The sequence below is a fragment of the Solea senegalensis genome, linkage group LG18 (genome assembly GCF_019176455.1).
Source record: "Solea senegalensis isolate Sse05_10M linkage group LG18, IFAPA_SoseM_1, whole genome shotgun sequence".
Lineage (NCBI taxonomy): Eukaryota > Metazoa > Chordata > Actinopteri > Pleuronectiformes > Soleidae > Solea > Solea senegalensis.
In genome coordinates this window covers 8,128,924-8,148,310 of record NC_058041.1, presented here as the reverse complement: position 1 = coordinate 8,148,310, position 19,387 = coordinate 8,128,924, and the positions used below count along the sequence as shown (strand labels likewise).

At 42.0% G+C, this 19,387-nt stretch overlaps 1 protein-coding gene across 9 annotated transcripts in view; it reads right to left on the bottom strand.

Moving 5' to 3' along the window:
• The window catches only part of LOC122759052 (ankyrin-3-like), an 86,532-nt gene that overhangs the window by 26,703 nt on the left and 40,442 nt on the right, over nt 1-19,387 (bottom strand). For 3 of the 9 annotated variants that reach the window (XM_044013535.1, XM_044013536.1, XM_044013540.1), the window contains 15 exons: nt 18,701-18,799; nt 18,345-18,443; nt 17,463-17,660; nt 17,113-17,211; nt 16,509-16,607; nt 16,261-16,359; nt 16,062-16,157; nt 15,676-15,748; nt 11,387-11,510; nt 8,213-8,315; nt 6,382-6,488; nt 4,204-4,428; nt 1,184-1,338; nt 639-850; nt 11-218 (listed from right to left, as the gene is read on the bottom strand). In XM_044013535.1, coding sequence (XP_043869470.1) covers nt 11-218; nt 639-850; nt 1,184-1,338; nt 4,204-4,428; nt 6,382-6,488; nt 8,213-8,315; nt 11,387-11,510; nt 15,676-15,748; nt 16,062-16,157; nt 16,261-16,359; nt 16,509-16,607; nt 17,113-17,211; nt 17,463-17,660; nt 18,345-18,443; nt 18,701-18,799 — 1,996 coding nt within the window. Of the gene's footprint in view, nt 1-10; nt 219-638; nt 851-1,183; nt 1,339-4,203; nt 4,429-5,489; nt 5,523-6,381; nt 6,489-7,140; nt 7,186-8,212; nt 8,316-9,979; nt 9,992-11,386; nt 11,511-13,813; nt 13,850-15,232; nt 15,293-15,675; nt 15,749-16,061; nt 16,158-16,260; nt 16,360-16,508; nt 16,608-17,112; nt 17,212-17,462; nt 17,661-18,344; nt 18,444-18,700; nt 18,800-19,387 lie in introns of all 9 variants that reach the window. The other 6 variants (XM_044013533.1, XM_044013539.1, XM_044013532.1 and 3 more) reach the window with 5 other exon arrangements.

The following is a 19,387-nucleotide window of genomic DNA, read 5'->3' as shown; positions in this document are numbered from 1 at the left end:
AAACACATACCTGTAATGCTACAGAGGAGCCGGAGGCATGGGGTACAGTCTCCTTTGTAGCCATTGGTAAGCCCCTCCCCTGACAGGGGCGGTACTGGGATTGTCATGGTGATCGGTTTGTGAAACTTCCGCCTCCTTGGCTCCACGGTAACAATGGGGCTAAAGGTTGCTCGGTTACCAAGGATTTTCTTCACAGTCTCATCAGGTACTGGTTGGGCCTGGGAGAGAAGAGACATCAGTACAAATAGTAATGCAAATATTACCTAAGACCACTAACTACTACTGACTACTGCTAATGCTAATTTTACTGCTACTGCTTATAAAATGAATACTACTACAACACCATTCATACTCTATCTTTCTGACAGTTTACACTAGGGGTAGGAATCACATGGTACCTATAATACGCGATACATGGTCCACGATACAAATAATATCACGATACAACAATTCTGTGATAATCAATATGCTGCAGGACAATCATATAGCGATACATTGCAATATCGGTCTAACTGAAGAAAACAAAACATACGTGAAAAGTCTAAAAGTGCAGGATTTCTCCATTTATTCACAACATAGAGAATAAATATGACAAAAAAAATAATAAATAAATATAAAATAAAAATCACTCAGCTCACCTGCAGTCCAACTTTGATCTTCTTGGTTAGTGCTCCCTCAGGAAAAGAGGCCTGGACCATTGGGACACTCCGACTGCACAGAGTTCCGCCCTCTGGTCCCATCTGATTGGTCTCCTGTCTGATCCGAGACACGACTGCAAAGTACTGCGGAAAGTCCTTCGTGACAATGCGGCAGATCCTCTTCTTCTCCAGCTCCTCAGGACTGTCCAATTCTTCAGGTAAATAAAATACATTTGTTTACTTATGATTGATTAGAATTACATTTTATTGGCAATCAAAGGGAGAAGAAATGCTGACTGTTGACTAACTACAACATCCTCCTCCATTCATATTAATATGTGTCATTTAAAAGACTCTATGACATAAACAACTCAGGAATGATCTTTAATCAAACCTTTAAAATGGCTGTAAAAGCGTTAAAAGTCCCAGTTGTTAAACAGTTCAACTTGCAGGTGTGGAATAATCACAATGAAAATAAAAAAGTCCTTCCATTACAATAAAGCCATTCACGTTTTGTGTGCTCGGACTCTATTAACATGTCTTACCTTCATCCATCCCATTCAGAAGCTGCTTGAGGTCATCTGTCTTACAGTCGTACAGATGTTCCTTCCAGGACTCTCCGTTCTCACTGCGCAGCAGGATCAGCTCTCTCTCCTGGCCTCGCATTGAGCCAAAATGTGGGATCTCCACTATCACTGGCCTGTTGAGGTACATATCATGGAGATATGGTAACAAGTAAAGCAACGGGTAAACCAAAACAATACAGTTGCACTTTGCCATTTTGTCCTTAGAATATGGCCGAGTGCAAGTAAGACAGAGCACAGTTGAACATTCTGAGAGACTACACAAAATATAAATGACAACAAACATGTCATCATTCCATTAAATCTGGACATAGTTCTACGAATAAGAGACAAAATGTGAATCAGAAGCATTGCAGGACATGTGACTCGGGAAGATGAACTGAGAGTCTGCTCGTGACTGTGTTGCTTCTTAATGAAAGCAGTAGCAGTGCTGCATTTCGATGGGATGTTCAGAGTGCATGTCATAGCCTGGGCATGACGTGGGAAAGACGTGGACAAGACAATGAGTTGAGGAATTGGAAAAAGAAAGCTGCACAGCCCTTACTCACTACAACAAGGCATGACAGCAACACAAGTGAGAAGGATGGACATACTTTGGCGCGAGTGTACTGCACATTGGACACACAGCCGGTGTGTAATGTGCAGTACACTCACTCACTGTAACACATCAACGGGAACGTCTTATTACTACATGCTCTCAAAACAGCCTCTGTCACGATGCTGGAGACATTAATTCCAACTGTGTTGACATGATTTACTGCATTGCATCATTTCTGCAGAGCAACATATGAGGAAGACACAAGAAGATGGCAAACTGTGGCCATAAAGGGACGAACATGGTCATTAAAAGCATTCAAATATACCGTGACATTTAAACTATGACCGATTGGTGTTAAAGGACAAAACTGTGTCAAGAACAAAAAGTCTCGACACATCAAACAACCACCAGAAGCCAAGGCAGGTTCGGTCCATGGATTAATGTTGGTGACGCCATATTGTAACGCTACCATTCCGAAGTTTTCAGATAAATGAGTTTCATTTTGTTCAACCGTCCAGTGTTGGTGAGAACGTCTCCACAGCACGTTCAGATTTCTTGCTGTTGCTGTTCTTCGTGTTGTTGTTTTAATATTTGATTGTTTTTCTGCTCCCCACACTTAAAGATATCTGACAAACTGAAGCTTCTCTGTCAAATCCAACCAGCCACGCCATAGACCTCTCCCATCCACAAGGTGTTTCCGTCTCCAAAAACTGCTGATCACTGGATGTTTTCTGGCAATACTACAACTTGTTGTGTATAAAAAAAGAACAGATTTCTCACACACTTCTCTCAAAACATCACATTGTCTGTCCTGTGTTCAGGAGTAGCCCTATATCGTTTCCTGGTTTCCTAATTTCTATGCGTCATGGTACTAATGCATTTCCGACTTGCCACAAACCCCCCCCGAGATCTTCCTTGTTTATGTTAACGTACCGTATAATGTAATAAAAAGTCTTAACACACCAAATACCGTGACATAAAAGTGATCTCACAGGTGACGTAAAGTAACAGCAGTCATGGGAAGCAGGATGATGCTTGGCTTGAGAAGGAAAAGGCTCATGCCCAACAAGCGCAGTCCAGTCCAAACAGCCAATCAAAACCTTTACTTTCAGTGAAACCAGAAGCCCACTGAAAGCCTCTGGGGAAGAAAAAAACAAAACATACAATGGTCTCTAATGAAAGTGACTACAAAGGAACCATAATGGATTAAAAAACTATATTTTTGTGTAGTTTTAGGAAGAACTCTGTATATCTCCCTGTGAAAGTGATTGAGGCAAATCCACTTTACTGTGTCCCTCAGCTCACTTTAAATAGATCAGGTTTTACTCTTGACTTACTGTTATTTGTCCTCCTTTTCTTTTTTAAAAGAAATATGAAAATCATCACTATGCCATTGATTTCTTCCCAAAACTACATGGCAACCATATCCTTACAAATCAAAGTCAACAGAGATGGGTAAAGTAATTACATCCATCAGCATGAATCAGCGTCAGTCATGTCGTTTCCTACGGGGAGTGGGAGGTACAGGGCGGGGGAGAAGCAGGGAGTCAGAGTGGGGGTGGGTGAGTGGTTGGGGTGCTATGTTTAGGTTCCTACCCAACAAATCTAGTTCCTCTGGGTCCCAGCTGTAGTACTGGACTAACCAGGCTCTCGCCTTCATTAAGGGCTGGCAGCTTTCTGGGAAGATGCAGTTTACTGTGTCCGCAAAATAATGAAACACACATACACACAGAACACACACACACACTCGCAAAGTCAGTTAAAGCACACACCTCTGAGTTCTGGTTTTCATCAGTAATAAGATGATTTCTGCCACTTCCTCTACGTTCTATCATCAGTAACATCAGTAATGACTACTCACTTACAGGCAGCTTCATCAGAAAATGGCATTGGATAAGAGGAGTGGGTGTATTATTTGTAACAGCACAGTGTAACCAGACGACTTTAATGATGATGTTTTTCGTCCTAAATCAGCCCCAGAATCATTCATGCAAACACAACATCAAATAACATTTCTCAGAAGAGCATCTGCTGAATTTCTTTGGAAACTGTGACTCATTGGGAATGACCAAATCTTCCAACCTTTTAGACACTAAATTATTCAATTTGACACCTTGGAGTGCAACCATTTAATTATGATTCATGTAAATGGTAAATGTTTACAATCCACATTCAAACAATGTTTACATCGGATGGTGCAGGACTGAAACACAGCTGGACAACTCGCTTAAGGGTGAGCACATGGTAACGATTATACTTCACATTAAACTGCATGTATCACCCCCCGCAACATGCGCACACACACACACACTTTCCAGTCGAAAAGATAAATGGCTAGAAATGAAGATGGCACGAAGCAGAACGAAGGAGATGTCACCCAGAAGAAGAGCACCCAAAAACGCTGCGACACCATTTAAGTGAGGTTTTAAACTTAAAGTCTCACCCGAGGAACTGAGCTCCTGCAGGACCGACCTCCACCAGTCGGCTGGCCAGGCCCTCTCCTTCCACCATCGGAGGAGGCGATGCTAGCTTGTGCCTCTTGACCAGGCGACAGGTGATCCTGGTGGGTGCCGTGCACTTCCTCGGTGGGATGATGATGCGCATGCCGTTGTGGCGACTTCCCCGCATGGAGCCGCCCCTGGCGTCGACCATGAAGCTGACCAGGAACCTAATGGAGTGCACAAAAGAAGAAAAGAAAAAAGGAGGAGAAGAGGACAGAGAGTGACAGAAATGAGAGAGAAGCAGAGCGCGTGATGAGATAAATGAGGGAAAATATGAGATAACCACACAGAGGGAGAGAGGGAAGGAACAAGAAGTCAAATATTCATTTGTATTAGTTTAACAGCAGTACACTGATGAGGAGAGAGGAGGTTTAGTCGAGGTGCTTCCCATGCTATGATCTTCAAAACACACACAGAGTGAGTGTGAGCAAAAAAAAAAAAAGAAAAAAAGAAGAGAGAACAGATATGTCAGGAGTTTTCTGTGTTGGCTTTGACTGCGGTGGCACAGCAAGGAAAAAACAAAAAACACCAACTCTGTCAAGTAGATGTACATAATTTTCCCCCCAAAAAATTATATTCTTATGCAAATATTCTTCCATGCTTCAGTATAACCTAGTATTATACAAATATTTCACATAATGCTCTGTTTTGAGGATGGTGCATGATTTAAAGTCAAGATGCCAACACATGAGCCTCCAGTGTGTCTGAATTGTACCAGAAGGTAATGTAAATCTGTGTGTAGCTCATTTGAAACGTACAGACGATAAATAAAGAAATAAATAACTACCACATATCTCAAACACACACAGATTCACACCATGCGATCTGGTAACTCTGATGTCATGTTGGTTAGTATGTAAATGCTGACCGTCAAGCACACAAACGGACACTTTTATTGTGTGTTGTGTGGGCTCTATTTCGCTGGCAGCTGATGATTGTTTTTATCTGTTTCAGCAACATCTGGAAAATGTGACAAACAAACTCCAGGTCCAGCTGTAACTGAAGCACAAGTCCATGTCACTCCAAATCACGACCAAGTGCAATCGAATTGAGTTTGTTACGTTCAAGTCTCACAAAAAAAAAGGCCAGAAATAACAACACCGGTCGTGTGTGAGGGGAACAAACGTCGATGTTATGAGTGAACACGGGGGAGGGGGGAAGGGTGTGATGTCACCATAAGACAAGGAAGCGGTGGTGATAGACAGGGCAACCAATCACAGTCAGTCACCTGCTGTCGTACTGCGGGAGCGGAGAGGAAAAACTGCAAGATGGAATGACAAAGCAACGCAGAAGTGACACGTCAAAATCAGGTTTTTGTCAATAAAAATACCACTGAGAACTGTGGAGACTACCAACGAGTCCAGTCAAGTATTAGTTTGATATTTGTTTTAAAAACAAAGCTTATTTGCATGAGGGGATTGACACCACTGTTAGTTTTGCACACTACAACTATACTATGTACTAGGATACTATTACATTTAGCTTAGCATCACATATGGAATGTTTTTAACTGAGGTTTTTGGACAAATTTAAAAAAGGACTGACTGCTCAGATTTTGTTGAGAACTTTCTCGTTCTCTAACAATGGCCTTGGAGAGTTCCTAATAACACACAGTGCCGTGCAAAGGGTTTTGGTCGCATTTCAGATGTTTCTCCTCTTATCCGTGACACTTCCCCTCGGCAGAGAGACAGAGGACAGGAAACTGTAGCAGATTCTGCAAGATGACTAATCTGAAAAGTCCCTAAAAAAAAGTGTGCGGAGGAAAACAAGTGATGTTTTCAGGCAAAATACAGTTGCATCAAATCCTGATTCAATTCAGGTCTTGTCTGCTTGTTGTTACTTCTGCTACTTTTAGTATCCAAGACCTTTGCAAAGTACAGTTTGTGTTGACCTCTGCTTCTAATATATAAACAATGGGAGCTTACAATTTCATCAGAGAGGGTAAAGGGAAAAGGGGAAACAAAATAAGACAGAGAGAACTTGTAAGGATGACAGACAGAGAATATAGAACGGGTGGGTGGAGACAAACACAAGCACTTGTCTTGTATCCTCCCTCCTTCCTTCCTTTCTCTCTGAAAGCTGAATGCTCTTTTCCCATTCATCCTTTCAAACGTGCTCACCCAGAGTGTATTGGTGAGGAGACAAGGTTGACATTATCCAGTGCATCTCCCGTCCAGCTGTATCTCCTCAAAGAGTCAGTGTCAAAGTCCTTAGCCACCGTCAAATGCTGCGGAGGGGAAGACAAGGTCGTCGCACATCACGAGGTAAATGCACGAATGCTTTGAGAAGGTGGGGAAAAAAATGATGTATAAAATGTGTGACAAAATGATAAAACCCCAAGTTATAATATCAGTGTCCCATGAAAATGTGATCTAAAGCAATTCAACCTTCTATAATTTAATTCTAGCAGAGACTGGCGTCACATCCAAAATGAATGTGGATGAAGAAAACTGAATAATTTAGTATTTTTTAGCTCCAGTCTGGCTCACTTCAGGTCCCACCTCCTATGGGGAGGGAAGGTGGGCATTAGAACTAGCCATGACTTGCAAGATTTATGGTTTGAATCATTAAGTGAATCCTACACGGGGGACACTGCACCAGCTGTCATCAAAAGTATAAAACAATTTAAAAAAACAGAATTTACAAGCTATGACAGCATGCATTTCAAAATGACATTTTCAAAAGGAAAGTAACTCAAAAGATGGAAAGGAAATCATGAACCAAAATCAGACCACCACATAAAAATACTAACATAAATGTGTAACATGCTCTGATAGGAGCTGATTTATTTGAACAGAACCAAAAAAAAGAATATTATACTACATAAAGGCATCGTCTGACATGCAGTGACAGGAGAGCGACATGACTTCAAAAAGTACCTTGTTGTGCTGCTCTACAATGAAAGACCTTTCCTTACAAAGCATCTGGAGCAGCATGAGAGGAGACGAGCCGTTATTTAACAGACGCTACATCCGCAAACAATAGAAAAGTCTAACTTGTCTTTTATTTGTGCAAAAAATGGCACGCACACTAGAGCGTCCCAACTGTATTCGGTCTATTTGCACCTTGGACGTTTCACTCTACTGATTTTACAAATGAGGCTCAGTTTACTCGTCGCCGTTACTGTTACTTCCCGTGAAAAAACACTTGTATGAAGTCCACTGTGATTCTGCGGGAACACTCTTCAGTCTGATCATCATGGTTTGAGAATGGAGAAAACAACAAACATCTAACATCTCAGGGGAGGCAGAAAGCTTCAAACAAAAGGCATTTGCCACATAGGGAGATTGTGATGGAAGACACTATTGAGTTGCATAATAGGAGGAGAGGGATTAGATTTAAAGGCCACAAATCAGGATTTTGACAGTGCTTTTGTTGAGCTAGTCTCCAGATTATGTCACACTGACATATTCAAATAGGACTTTTTATAATTATTATTTAAAACATTGGGAAACAATGACAAATGCATGTGAATGGCTTTGAAAAGGGTCTTGTTTTGTCTAATCAACAATGGTATTTTGGAAGCTTATTAACACAGCTCATAAATATAATTCTGCTGTTTATAGATAAAACAAATATATGGAAATTTATGATGGACATTTTTGTTGCAAGTCTGATTTACAAGGTCAATAACATACAATTATAACCTGAATTATGACTTTACTTTAAGTTCTGTGGCATCCTGAAAAAAGTAAGGTCGGCCACTGGATTAATCCCGTTTGTACAGCAGCATCGACCACTAATCTCATTTCCTCTTTCAGGGAACAGCCTGACTTTTCACCGAGCACCAACACTAAGGAAGATTGTTTCATGTTTAGACTGAGCTGTGTCTTTTCTTGTGAAGTGAATGACCTGCACATGACTAACTTGCAAAAAAAAGGAGAGTATTACAGACATAGAGAGAAAGCACATGCACCTTTAAATAGCTTTACATCCAGCCGGTGTACATACCATCTCCTTATTGGGTGCCAGCATCTCCTCTATCATCATGCTGTCCCGGGTGAAGGAGCTGCGGTTCAGCGTGTTGGACCTATCGGAACTGAAGGAACGGAGGCTTGGTGTGCGGTTGCCGTAGCGGTCAGGGATTACACCAAGACAACAGTCACAATGATGGAAACAGGAGGTGAGGAGGAGTTGGAAAGGGGTCGTGGGTGTAACGGGAAATGAAAGTGAACAAGGGGAAAACAAAAAAAACAAACAAAAACAAACATAAACACATTAAATGCATGCAGCTTCCAGGAACCTGACTGTATGCCACCAAGGACAACAACAACCACAGGGTAATAATACGTCAGAAATCAATCAATGTTTCAATCAATACCCCTTGATTTGGGAATCTAGTGCAATTGTTTATAAACAATATACAACAATCATACATCTACGGCTTTTTTCCACCTCTTAAAATGGACCATTCACACCAAACAGCACACAGATTGAACGCCTGGGTGAAACAGAGAAGCTTATGAATGTTCGGCAGATCACTGCATGATGGGCAATGGACAGGAAGCTCATATCCGCTGACATGATGATATGACTAGCAAATACTTTTGCCGATGTGACCTTATCTCGTCAATTAGTGCACGTTGAAAAGGAGAAAAGGAGAAAAAAAAACGGAAACGTTTCTGTCTGAAGGCTGAACGCCGTGATGTTTGCGAGGAGGGCATTTATGAGGCAAATAAACTGCATTCCTCAGCAATGACATGTGATGAATGTTTGCCCTGCAACATCATCCACAGCTACAGCTCTGCACAGGTAAAACACACGAGGGAACCCATTCATCTGTGCTCATTTTCCTCTTCCACAGTCTAAGTCTACTTTTTGTTGTTGCCAGTTTAAAGGTTAAGCTGAAAACATAATAAATGTGTGTTTTATTGCACAGTTAGACAACAACGCTAATTTTTTGGACCTTTGGGGTCTGAGATGAATCGTATAATTTAGAGCTTGGTTAACAGGCCAATTGGAGATTGGTATTCAACTTTCCCAGCTTTAACTGTAACCGTGTGTTGTTATTTTAAGTGTACAGTGTAAGCTCAGCCAATTTCATTTCCAAATGATTTTGTTTGTTGGCAAAACATAAAATGCCATCCAATCGTCTGATGAGCTTTTCATTTCTTTTCCAACAGTGTTTTATTAAATCATAAGCAATCATAAGATTACTTCTCAAACATGTGGACGTTAATATATTTAAGACATATCACCCCTATTGCCTGCAGATGTCAGTTCAGGTCCCTGGAAGCTTGATAAAAAAGAAAATTCCACACCGAAACCAAAAATGATGCAAAGCTCTACCTTTGTGGCAAACCCACAAAGACCCAGGCATAAATGACACCACAGTCACCACAGTCAAACACCAACAAAAAGCAAACACAGCAGAATATTTTCTCCATGTGAAAAAATACAAAAAACAAAACCCAGATCCGCTTTTTTTTTTCTTTTTTGCAACTTAATGCAAAAAGCTGGAGAAAGATCACACGAGTGAACCGACAGTACACCACACAGTGTGCCTGATGTCAACACAAAACAGTGTTAAAGAAAACATGACCAACCAGCTCAAAGTAATCCAGTTAGTAGTCAAACATACACAGTAAATAATGTATTATGTGGGACCACAGAGTCATGACTGGGGTCTACAGGTTAAGGCAGGAGGAGGGGAGGGGGGGGGAGGTGTGAGGTGGGTGAGTAGGTGGTGGGAAGGCTTCATCATGCCTTCAGCCTTACCTGACTTTGGGACTAACATTAAGAAGGGACATGAGGAGAGAATAAAATATTGTGAGGAGTGGATCGAGAAAAGCACGGAGAGACGCGGGCTGGGAGAGCGAAGGCAGATGCTGCCAACTGCCCGACTTAAACTGTAAGGATTATTATTTAGAATTGAATCATCAACTTAATCTTACAATTTCCACATAAATACTTTACTTGTACCGATTGCAACAATTTATTATAGGTCCTCTGTGTCTCCTTTGTCTTATGCATAGATATTACCAAGTTGGTAACATTAAGGGGATTTCAAACTTCAAAAGTACTGAAATAAACCCACCCTTTTTTTTCATTTAACCCATCTTTAACAAAAATCACACAGCATTTTGATCACAGAGCCTCAAAACTACTACTAAAATCAAGATAACATTTGAAATCAACATGAGATTAGTTCAGCGTCCATTATCTGAGTTTGCAGCACATCTTTTTCTGACATCATTGCAGCTGAGGTCCCTGGATACTATAGTTCTGTTTCCCTTACAAACTAAGGGATGCTGGGCTGCTCCCAATTCTTAACTTTATCGTGTTTTGAAATATCATAAAGATGTTTTAATGACAATAAGAAATTTGAAAGTTAATATTTAAACTTAAAAAATAGATCTTAGAGATGGCTATTGAGCTTTTCATATTCCCTTCCTGAATCACGCGAGCTGGAAATAATTTGAAGCCCGTTCCCCGAGGACCACACATTTGTTAGACCAATTCTATGCTCAGGGCTAACTGCTCCCCACACACATTCACACATTCCCTCTCACTCAAACAGCGTGTGTTGACCTAACCCACCGCTCAAGGCCGTGCAATCGAACATGTTTCTAATTTCCTGTGACTCAGTGTCCATGCGTGTCACTGCTCAGATATTCAATAAGCCCTCCCCTTCGTCAGTGTGTTGCACAAGTGTCAATATTCTATAGGGCAAGCAAAGGGTTCAACGGCAAAGAACTATGACCTCCCACCAGTGAAGGGTTAGAAATACGGTGTCTTTAGGTGTAACTGATGCAGAATGTTCCAATACTTTACACACAAACTGCTTAAAAACTGTGGCTGAAGTCCAGAGAAGGAGTTAAATCACAACCTTTCAAAAGCCTTTCTGGTCGCTAGTTCATATGTGTAACAATGACAGTGGTTAATGGTTAAACTCTATATGATATTATCAAGATAGCATTATCTTAAAGCTTTTAAAAAAGACCACAGTGCACATTTTTACCCTGTGATGTGGTTGTAGATGATGTTCGACTGTCAGTCACATTCACTTTCCACATCTGACAGGACTTTTCATGTCAGCTGCAGCATACTGTCATTATTATTAGTTAGAGTTAAAAGTCATCACACTGATTTATGGACTGGGTTGTGTGTCACTGTGTGTCTCACCTCTGTGACCGCGCACCCACGCTGAAGCCCATGTAGCCCTCCTGAGGGAGCGAGTCGTCCCCCAGCTCCCGCAGGTCCTGGGGGGCCAGATATTTGTCCGTGTTGCCCGTCATGGCATCATCACCTGGTGGGTTTGAAACACACGGAGCAAAGGGCTCGTTTTTGTCAGCTTTCAAACAGTGAATGATTCCTCACTCTCTCTCTCTCTCAGTAACTGCTGTCCAGGTTTGCTACAAGAACACACATCCTGCTTTCTCTGAGATTACACTTCACGGCATTGTGTACAAGTGTGTCGTCCATGCAGGTCATTACAGAGCCGCTCTTTTCCACCGACAGATCAATGCAGCTTGAGCCCAGAGGCTGCTTTTCAGTCACACACACACAAACAAAAGTCTCGCTGTCACTTAAAAGCTTGTTGTCCCTGTCCCCCATACATGTCCACAGTCATACTACAAATAGAGCTACTGTCACAGACTTTCTATGTCGGGTACGTTTGCAAAAGTAGTAACACCAGTTTAAGAATGTAACTTTTTGAGCAGTTTTTACAAACCACAGTTAAGGTGAATTAAAAACAACATCATCACATCAAATCACACAAGTTAAAACATACATTACAGGCCTATCGGGAGCATAATCGGCAGCATGTTATTTCCCTCAGATGTACTGTAGGTCCTACCCTACTGATGAACCAGTGACCGCAGAGTTGAAAGAGAGACGGGGAGGAGGAGTTAAATAGGGGAGAGGGGAGCAAGTGCATGCAGGCGGAGAGACGAAGGGAAAGAAAAGGCATTCCAGCAGCCACAAAGCACCGGAGATCCCATCAGCACCCCATCCCTCCCTGTCCCCTCGCCCCCTGCTGCTGCACCAGCACCCCTCCCCCCTAAAACTTTCCCTCTCTCAAACACACACTTTACAGACCCCATCTGGCGACATTCCAGTCGATTCTCCAGGATTCCTCCTCACTGAAGGTTTCACGAAAAAGCAACCCCCCCGAGCGCCTGAACACAACTCACCTCCTGCTTTAAAGCACTTCATTCAGCTGGCCTTCAAGTTTGCAGGATTTCACCCTGAACTAACTTTTCTATGACTTGTAACCTCCCCTTCAGCTCTTTGTCGCGCTCTCTCTCTCCTACATACACTGCCTATCTCTCTCTCTCTCTCTCTCTCTCTCTCCCTCTCACTCACTCACAGCACTCACACAAACAGATCAGCTTTCTCCCGCCTACCCAGCCTGCTCGAGGATTATACACTGTGTGTGTGTGTGTGTGTGTGTGGAATAGACACCTACATCCCACTGGAGGACAGAAATAGTAAGTGGGTGTGTGACTCGGACCAAGTTGTCCAAACGTCTACCTCTGTAGTGTCTGTTGCACAAGAGTATACAGTAGAGCACACTGACTGTGTATAGCCTAACCAACTCCTCCTCAATTTCATGTAACTCCCCCTCTCAGCCCATCTACTAAATATTGTTTACTTTCAAAGTGTGCACACATAACTTTGTCCTCCTCGATCTTTGTTTTTTCCACCCCGCCCTGCAGCTGACTCCATAAGTCAACATGCACGAAACCCTGCTTGTCACCTGTGCTAAGTAGATAGCACATGTGCATGTGCTTTGCAGGATCTATATTTATAAGAAAAAAAACATAATTCTGATCCTTCAAACATCTTGATTTTGCCAAGTTAAACGTGCGTCTTTCAAACCAAGTTTTTAAATCTCACCCTAATGTGTCAGAATTAAGTCGAACACATCATGAATCACATGAAAATGAGACTCCCTGCCGCATGTTGATCAGTTTTCATTCAACAAATAACCACGCTGCCTTCTTCTCAATACTGCTGCTTCCCTTTTAAATTTAGAAAATGAATTTAGAAACCTGAGATGGGCACGGACAGCCAAGCATTTAAACACATGACAGATTTTGGATCTTCTCACCAGATCAATTATCAGAGCACACAGAAAGCTACTCAAACATTTGCAAAGATGTCACCGAATCATAAATACATACACTAACCCAGGATTTAGATTTCCATGCTGACAAAATATTTATCAACTTTACAACACAGCCGCCACTGTTTATCCAAAGGCTCCACACAGGGTTTGTGGATGTCCACATTACGATCATTGGACCAGTGCATGTCACTGGAGATGTTCACTGCTGTTACTCGGCCGGTATGTGAGCCTGTGGGTGTATTTTTGGACGAGAAATTAAAGATGGGCCCACAACTCGGGCTCTACACACACACACACACACACACACACACACACACACAGCTCCAGAGTGATAGCAAACATGCACATACACAAACAAGTGAAAGCGGCAGCAGCAAAAAACCATGTGCACAAAGTTAAGTTCCATCAGTTCGGCTGCACCACCTCACACTGGTTATTGGAGTTTAGGTGAAATCACACTTTTATCCATCACTTACAGGAATAGCTGACGCAGATATTTCCAACATCCATCTCTGTTTAAACAAAGCAGAAAACACCTTTTATTTCACTTACAATTTGGTCCTTATCCTTAGGATTTTTTTTAATATAGTTATTAGTGACCTATTAGACTTATCTCTTCATCTTACTTCATATTGTATGTTTTTTTATTTACATATATTTTCAATACGCTTTTAAGTCACCCGAAACTGTACATGCTGAAGATATAGGCGAGCTACGATCAATTCAGAGCATCTCTGGCCAAACCCTTTTGTAATTTGGGTCCTTTGTAATGATTTGAGTGATGTAAAATATGGTGCAACACTTGGCTCTGTTCTGGGCCCTCTGCTATTCTCTCTCTTATATTTCACTACCTTCACATTTCACCCGTATCTTCATGTAAAACCTTCTGAAATAAGATGTGTGCCTGTCTGTTCTATTGCCCAACGCTGGTTAACACTTTATGACACACACCTGGAACACATCAGCAGAGGTTGTCTCCGACATGAATAAATAATGGCGCACCTGTTCGCCACGTGATCCGCGTTTATCCGTAACACTTTCACAAATATAAACTGTTTTGATTGTGATGAGGACGCACGGATTACTGCAGGCTACTGACATTTAGCGGCTCTAAAAACTGTGACACGTGACCAACTAAAACTGGAAGACTACCGTTATTTACCAACTCTGACCGTGTAGCACTGTAGATCCAAAATGAGCCAAGCAAAACCTAGAATCAGGCAAACCACTGATCAAAAAACTGGTGAAAAATCAGTTTCCTCCATTCCTCAGTCTGCAGTGTACTAGGGAAACCACACACACACACACACACACACACACACACAGAGACACACAGACCCAGCAGCTGACACCATGTTTGTTTTGGCCAAAATGTGTGAGACGACAAAGGCTGCATCATCGACAAGCCTCCGTAGACAAAGGATCGAGTGTGCGTGTGTGCAGTCTACCCTCCATGGTGTGAAAAGAAATCTGTTACACGCTCCACCACAATGCCATATGCAGACAGTTGGCATGGCAACCCATAAAAAAAGACATATCCCCCTGCAATTGGATGCATGAAAATACTGGAGGCTTCACGGCAGCTCAGCATGAGAGAGTCAAAGGGGGGATGCAGCAACAGAAAGTACTGGAGTACAGTATAGAGTATCGCACACACTACATTTGTGACACACTCAAAAGAAATTAGAAGAAAAGGAGCAATGGCTACAATTTACAAGAAGCCACTCTACTTAAATATGTTCATTTAAACACACTATCTTGACACCACTAATACAAAAATAAAGAAAGAACCTGGCGAAAGAGAACAAAGGATTGCAGGACATGCAGAGAGTTTTTAAAGAAGTGAGGGGGGGAAAAAAAAAATGAACCAAACAATGAAGAAAGATGAAAAATACCTTCTTCCACATCAGATAAATAGTCCTCAGTGATCATTTCGGGGACATTGGCTTTACGGACTGTGTGATTGGGATGGAGGAGAGGGTTAGAGGAAAGAAAATCAAACCAAAATAAATGGAAAATCATATCATAACAAAACTCGAAGGCAAAGAAAGAATTGAAAACAATATGAATGACATACGTTCAAAAGTGTGCCTTTACATTACTGTGACACTCTTAATTCTGAATCAAACTTAAGACGCTATGATTAAAAAAAAAAAGAGTTATTTAGCAGCAACAAAATTTCCTTGACAATAAAGGCAAACATTTGACAATGAGGAGACAAACACTGTGTGAACGGCAACCTTTGACATCACCACAATTGTTTGACGAGCAGAGCTGTTCAACGGATTTAAGGGGACACAGATTCAAACTTTGATTTAACCATGACGGGAAACCTCACCTTCATCATCGGACATGTCCAACACCTCGTTCATGGTCTCGGGAACATTAATCTTGTGCTTCTCTGTCACAGTCTGTTAAACAGAGATACACTTTACGTCACAAACGGCACATCAGACACACACACACACAAACGCTATTTGGTTCAAGGAAGTGGTTATTTATTGTCTAAAATGTTATTTCTGAATATACATTGCATTAGAGTGAACTAAGATCCATCCTTAACCTTAACAAAAACTAAACAATGGAAATGTTCGGATATTGTCCGTAGATTTTATGCATCTACATATTTATAACTTGCCAAAAACACATAATTAAACCAACTGTTCCCGTCATACTAGAGCGTGTAATGTAAATGTATTGATTTCTGCAGAAGCATAGATGCACCTGAGTCGTCAGGGTTTCCTCTGTGACCACTTTGAGCGTGTCCACGACAGAGATGTAACCAAGCCTCCTGGCAATGGACAGGGCACTGTTCCCATTCTTGAAATACAGAAGAACAGTATTATAAGAAAGCTGAATTGGATGCATCCGGTGTGAATAGTACATTGCAGTGGAGAATCTGGCCGCGTGCACGCGCACTTACAGTGGTGAGCTCGTTGGGCGACGCTCCATGATGTAGCAGCAGGTTGATGATGTGCGTGTGCCCCTGCTGTGCAGCCTGATGCAGAGGAGTGTAACCGTTCTGCAGAGGAAGCCAAGAAAAACAAAGGTTAAAAGTAAAAAAACAAAAAAACAACACACATTTGTGATGCACCCAACTCACACACAAAGATTTTGCGTCAAATTTAAACACTGAAAACAGAAGAAGGCACTTCTGCACTTAATAATTACCTTGGTCTTGGCATTGACCTTTGCCTGATTCTTCAGCAGGAAGTTGACCATCTTTGCGTTTCCATAGTGACAGGCCACATGAAGAGGAGCGTATCCCAGCTGATGATAAAAAAAAAAAAAAAATTTAATACAATTTTCAGCAAAGAAACGATCCAGGTGGTTTATGCGCCACATCAGCCAAATGTATGTGTTATCAGTGCATTTTAGGTTTGATATGACGACGACGTTAGTGCACCAAAGATGAGGGTTTAAAGACCAACAATATATATGTAGGCATAGGAAGTGGTCCAAACATTGGGTGGTGTCTACTTTGACCAAGACTCCAAAAACACATATTTAATTCACAACAACATAAAACAGATTCTTATGCCGTGTCTCCACTACCGATTGCTGGTGGGCGGAGTCACCACAACACGCCTGAATGAAACTGTGACTTGTAAAGCAGTTGTTTTTGATGTACTGAATCATAAGAATCAGTTAATTTAAAAGATTAGTTCAGTGACCGGAGCACATTGTTCGCTTTGACTTCTTGCTCAAGCTGGGACCAGTAAATATGAGATTTGTTTGCCTGACAACTGAATTCTAGAAGACGGCAGAAAATTACCTTGGTCTCAGGGTCTATAGTAGCTCCTTGGTTGACTAAGACCTCTGCAACATTGACTTTATCCTCCTGCGCTGCCAGATGGAGTGGAGTCAGACCAGACTGAGGATACAGATGGAGACAGAGAGGCAGTTAAATACACAGACGGAGACAATAAAATACATAGAGACACAGACAGGGAGAGAGAGAGAGAGAGTGTTAAACACATAGAGACAATTAAATACAAAGACAGAGGCAGAGAAAATACATCTTGCCAAAAACAAGGCAACAAGTTTGTGCAACGCGGTGATAAATCACAAGTGACAGAAAAGCAAACACTTGCAGCAGAGTTTTCTAACGTCGACGTCTCGCACCTTATTGCCGATGTTGATCGGCGCATCTCGAGCCAACAGCAGCGTCACTATGTCCACGTTGCCTTCCTGCGCAGCGAGGTGCAGAGGAGTGATGCCCTGGCGCGTTACCGTGTGAGTGGAGGCCCCGTACTCCAGCAGCGTGGTGGTTATCTCCATCTGATTCTTCTTAGCCGCAATGTGGAGCGGCGTGTAACCGTTCTGGTGCACAGAGACAAGCGGAGAGGTTTCATGTCGGTCACTCACTAACAGTAGTGCAGAAAACTCGGATGACCTTTTGATGCAACTGTAATTCTTCAATTCATAAAAGTAAAATTATGCACATCTTAACGCAATGACACGTGCATTATTTTATGGGGATTTGCTGCGGGTAGATAGTGGATGAATGATAATTTAACATTCAGTGGAATTGCACTGTGATATGATCATACATATGAAAAACATTCAACACAACTGTAATGTCTACATCTGCAGATCTGCTGGCTTTGAATAGGAGTATAACAGGATTTGTGAGGAAAACCTGAGTTACATTTTGGAGATTCATACGTGGATGTAATTCAAAATTTGAACCGCATACAGATTCACAGTTTTAGTTTATCCGAAACAAGAAAACACAAGGAAAAAAAAACAAACTACTGGAGCTTTGATAATTGCCCTGGCAGCTCTTTCGGAATAGATGCTGTTAGACCAGCCAATCACCAGTATAGAGCACATGGTGTAATTGCATGTGGGAGACTGAAACTAGGTCAGCGTGCTTTCACCCCGAGCCAGACAGAGAGAGAGACAGAGAGAGAGACAGAGAGAGAGAGAGGTTTTGGTGCATCAGTGCGTTAAAGAACATTAAATATTTCCTCCATCAGCAAAGCACTCTTATTATACTCTTACCTTTGCAGCAGCAAGTGGCGAGGCCCCCTGGTTGAGCAGGAGCAGCGCCACCTTCTGGTTATCATAATGTGCTGCCACATGCAGTGGAGTTAGTCCACTCTGAACGCACACATACAGTAAACACACACACACAGGCATTGTTAGACGGTGATACAGGGCATTGACAGTGGAGGAGATAAACACTGTGAGAGCTGTGGCTTTACAAAGTAATGATGAAAAAAAACAAAAAACACATGACGCCGTGAAAACAGGGACAGTTTTTACGGCGTTCCTGTTCTTTATGCGGCAGCTCACACACTCAGTCTTTGCTGCCCCTGAACAGCCGTCTCTCTCCTTATTGATTTAACATGCATTACCTTCCCTGCAGCATCAGGCGGGGCGTTCTTCTGCAGAAGCAGGTTGGCGACCTCGATCTTCCCGTACTTTGCTGCAACGTGCAGAGGAGTGAAGCCCTTCTGGAGACACACAAAAACAGAAGACACAAAATTAATGTACAGAATTTTCCATTCAAACATGATCTGATTTACAAAAAAACACCTACACAATTTTCTGCTCTACAGAACCACGTGTGTCTGAGTCATTATGCAGTCTTGTGTCATGACAACATAAAGAACCGATTATTTAGAAATGATGAAACACAATATGGACGCAGGGTGTGGAAGCAAGGACTCGTGTTGTGTTGTGTTGTGTTGTGTGTGACATGTACATTCTTCATCCGTGAGGCAACACAGAAGAACCAGAGAGCTCTCGGTGTGTTTGAACATGACTTGAATGTGTGACCACATCTGTGTACGCAAAACAGAGACGTGAATAATAGTGTTGTTATTTGACTTGACAGAATCCAGACTGGCCCCTCTGGTTCAAGGCCAATGGACTTTTACGTACAGTATATGGCAGTGATAAGCCTGTGAAGACGCAGTTATGAGCTACAATTTTTACCAAGATCTCCACGGACAAACACGATACACAAATACACTTGAGTGTTAGTATATACAGACAAAGAGTAATCAAGTATTGTTTGACACTTTTGTCAGTACAAACAG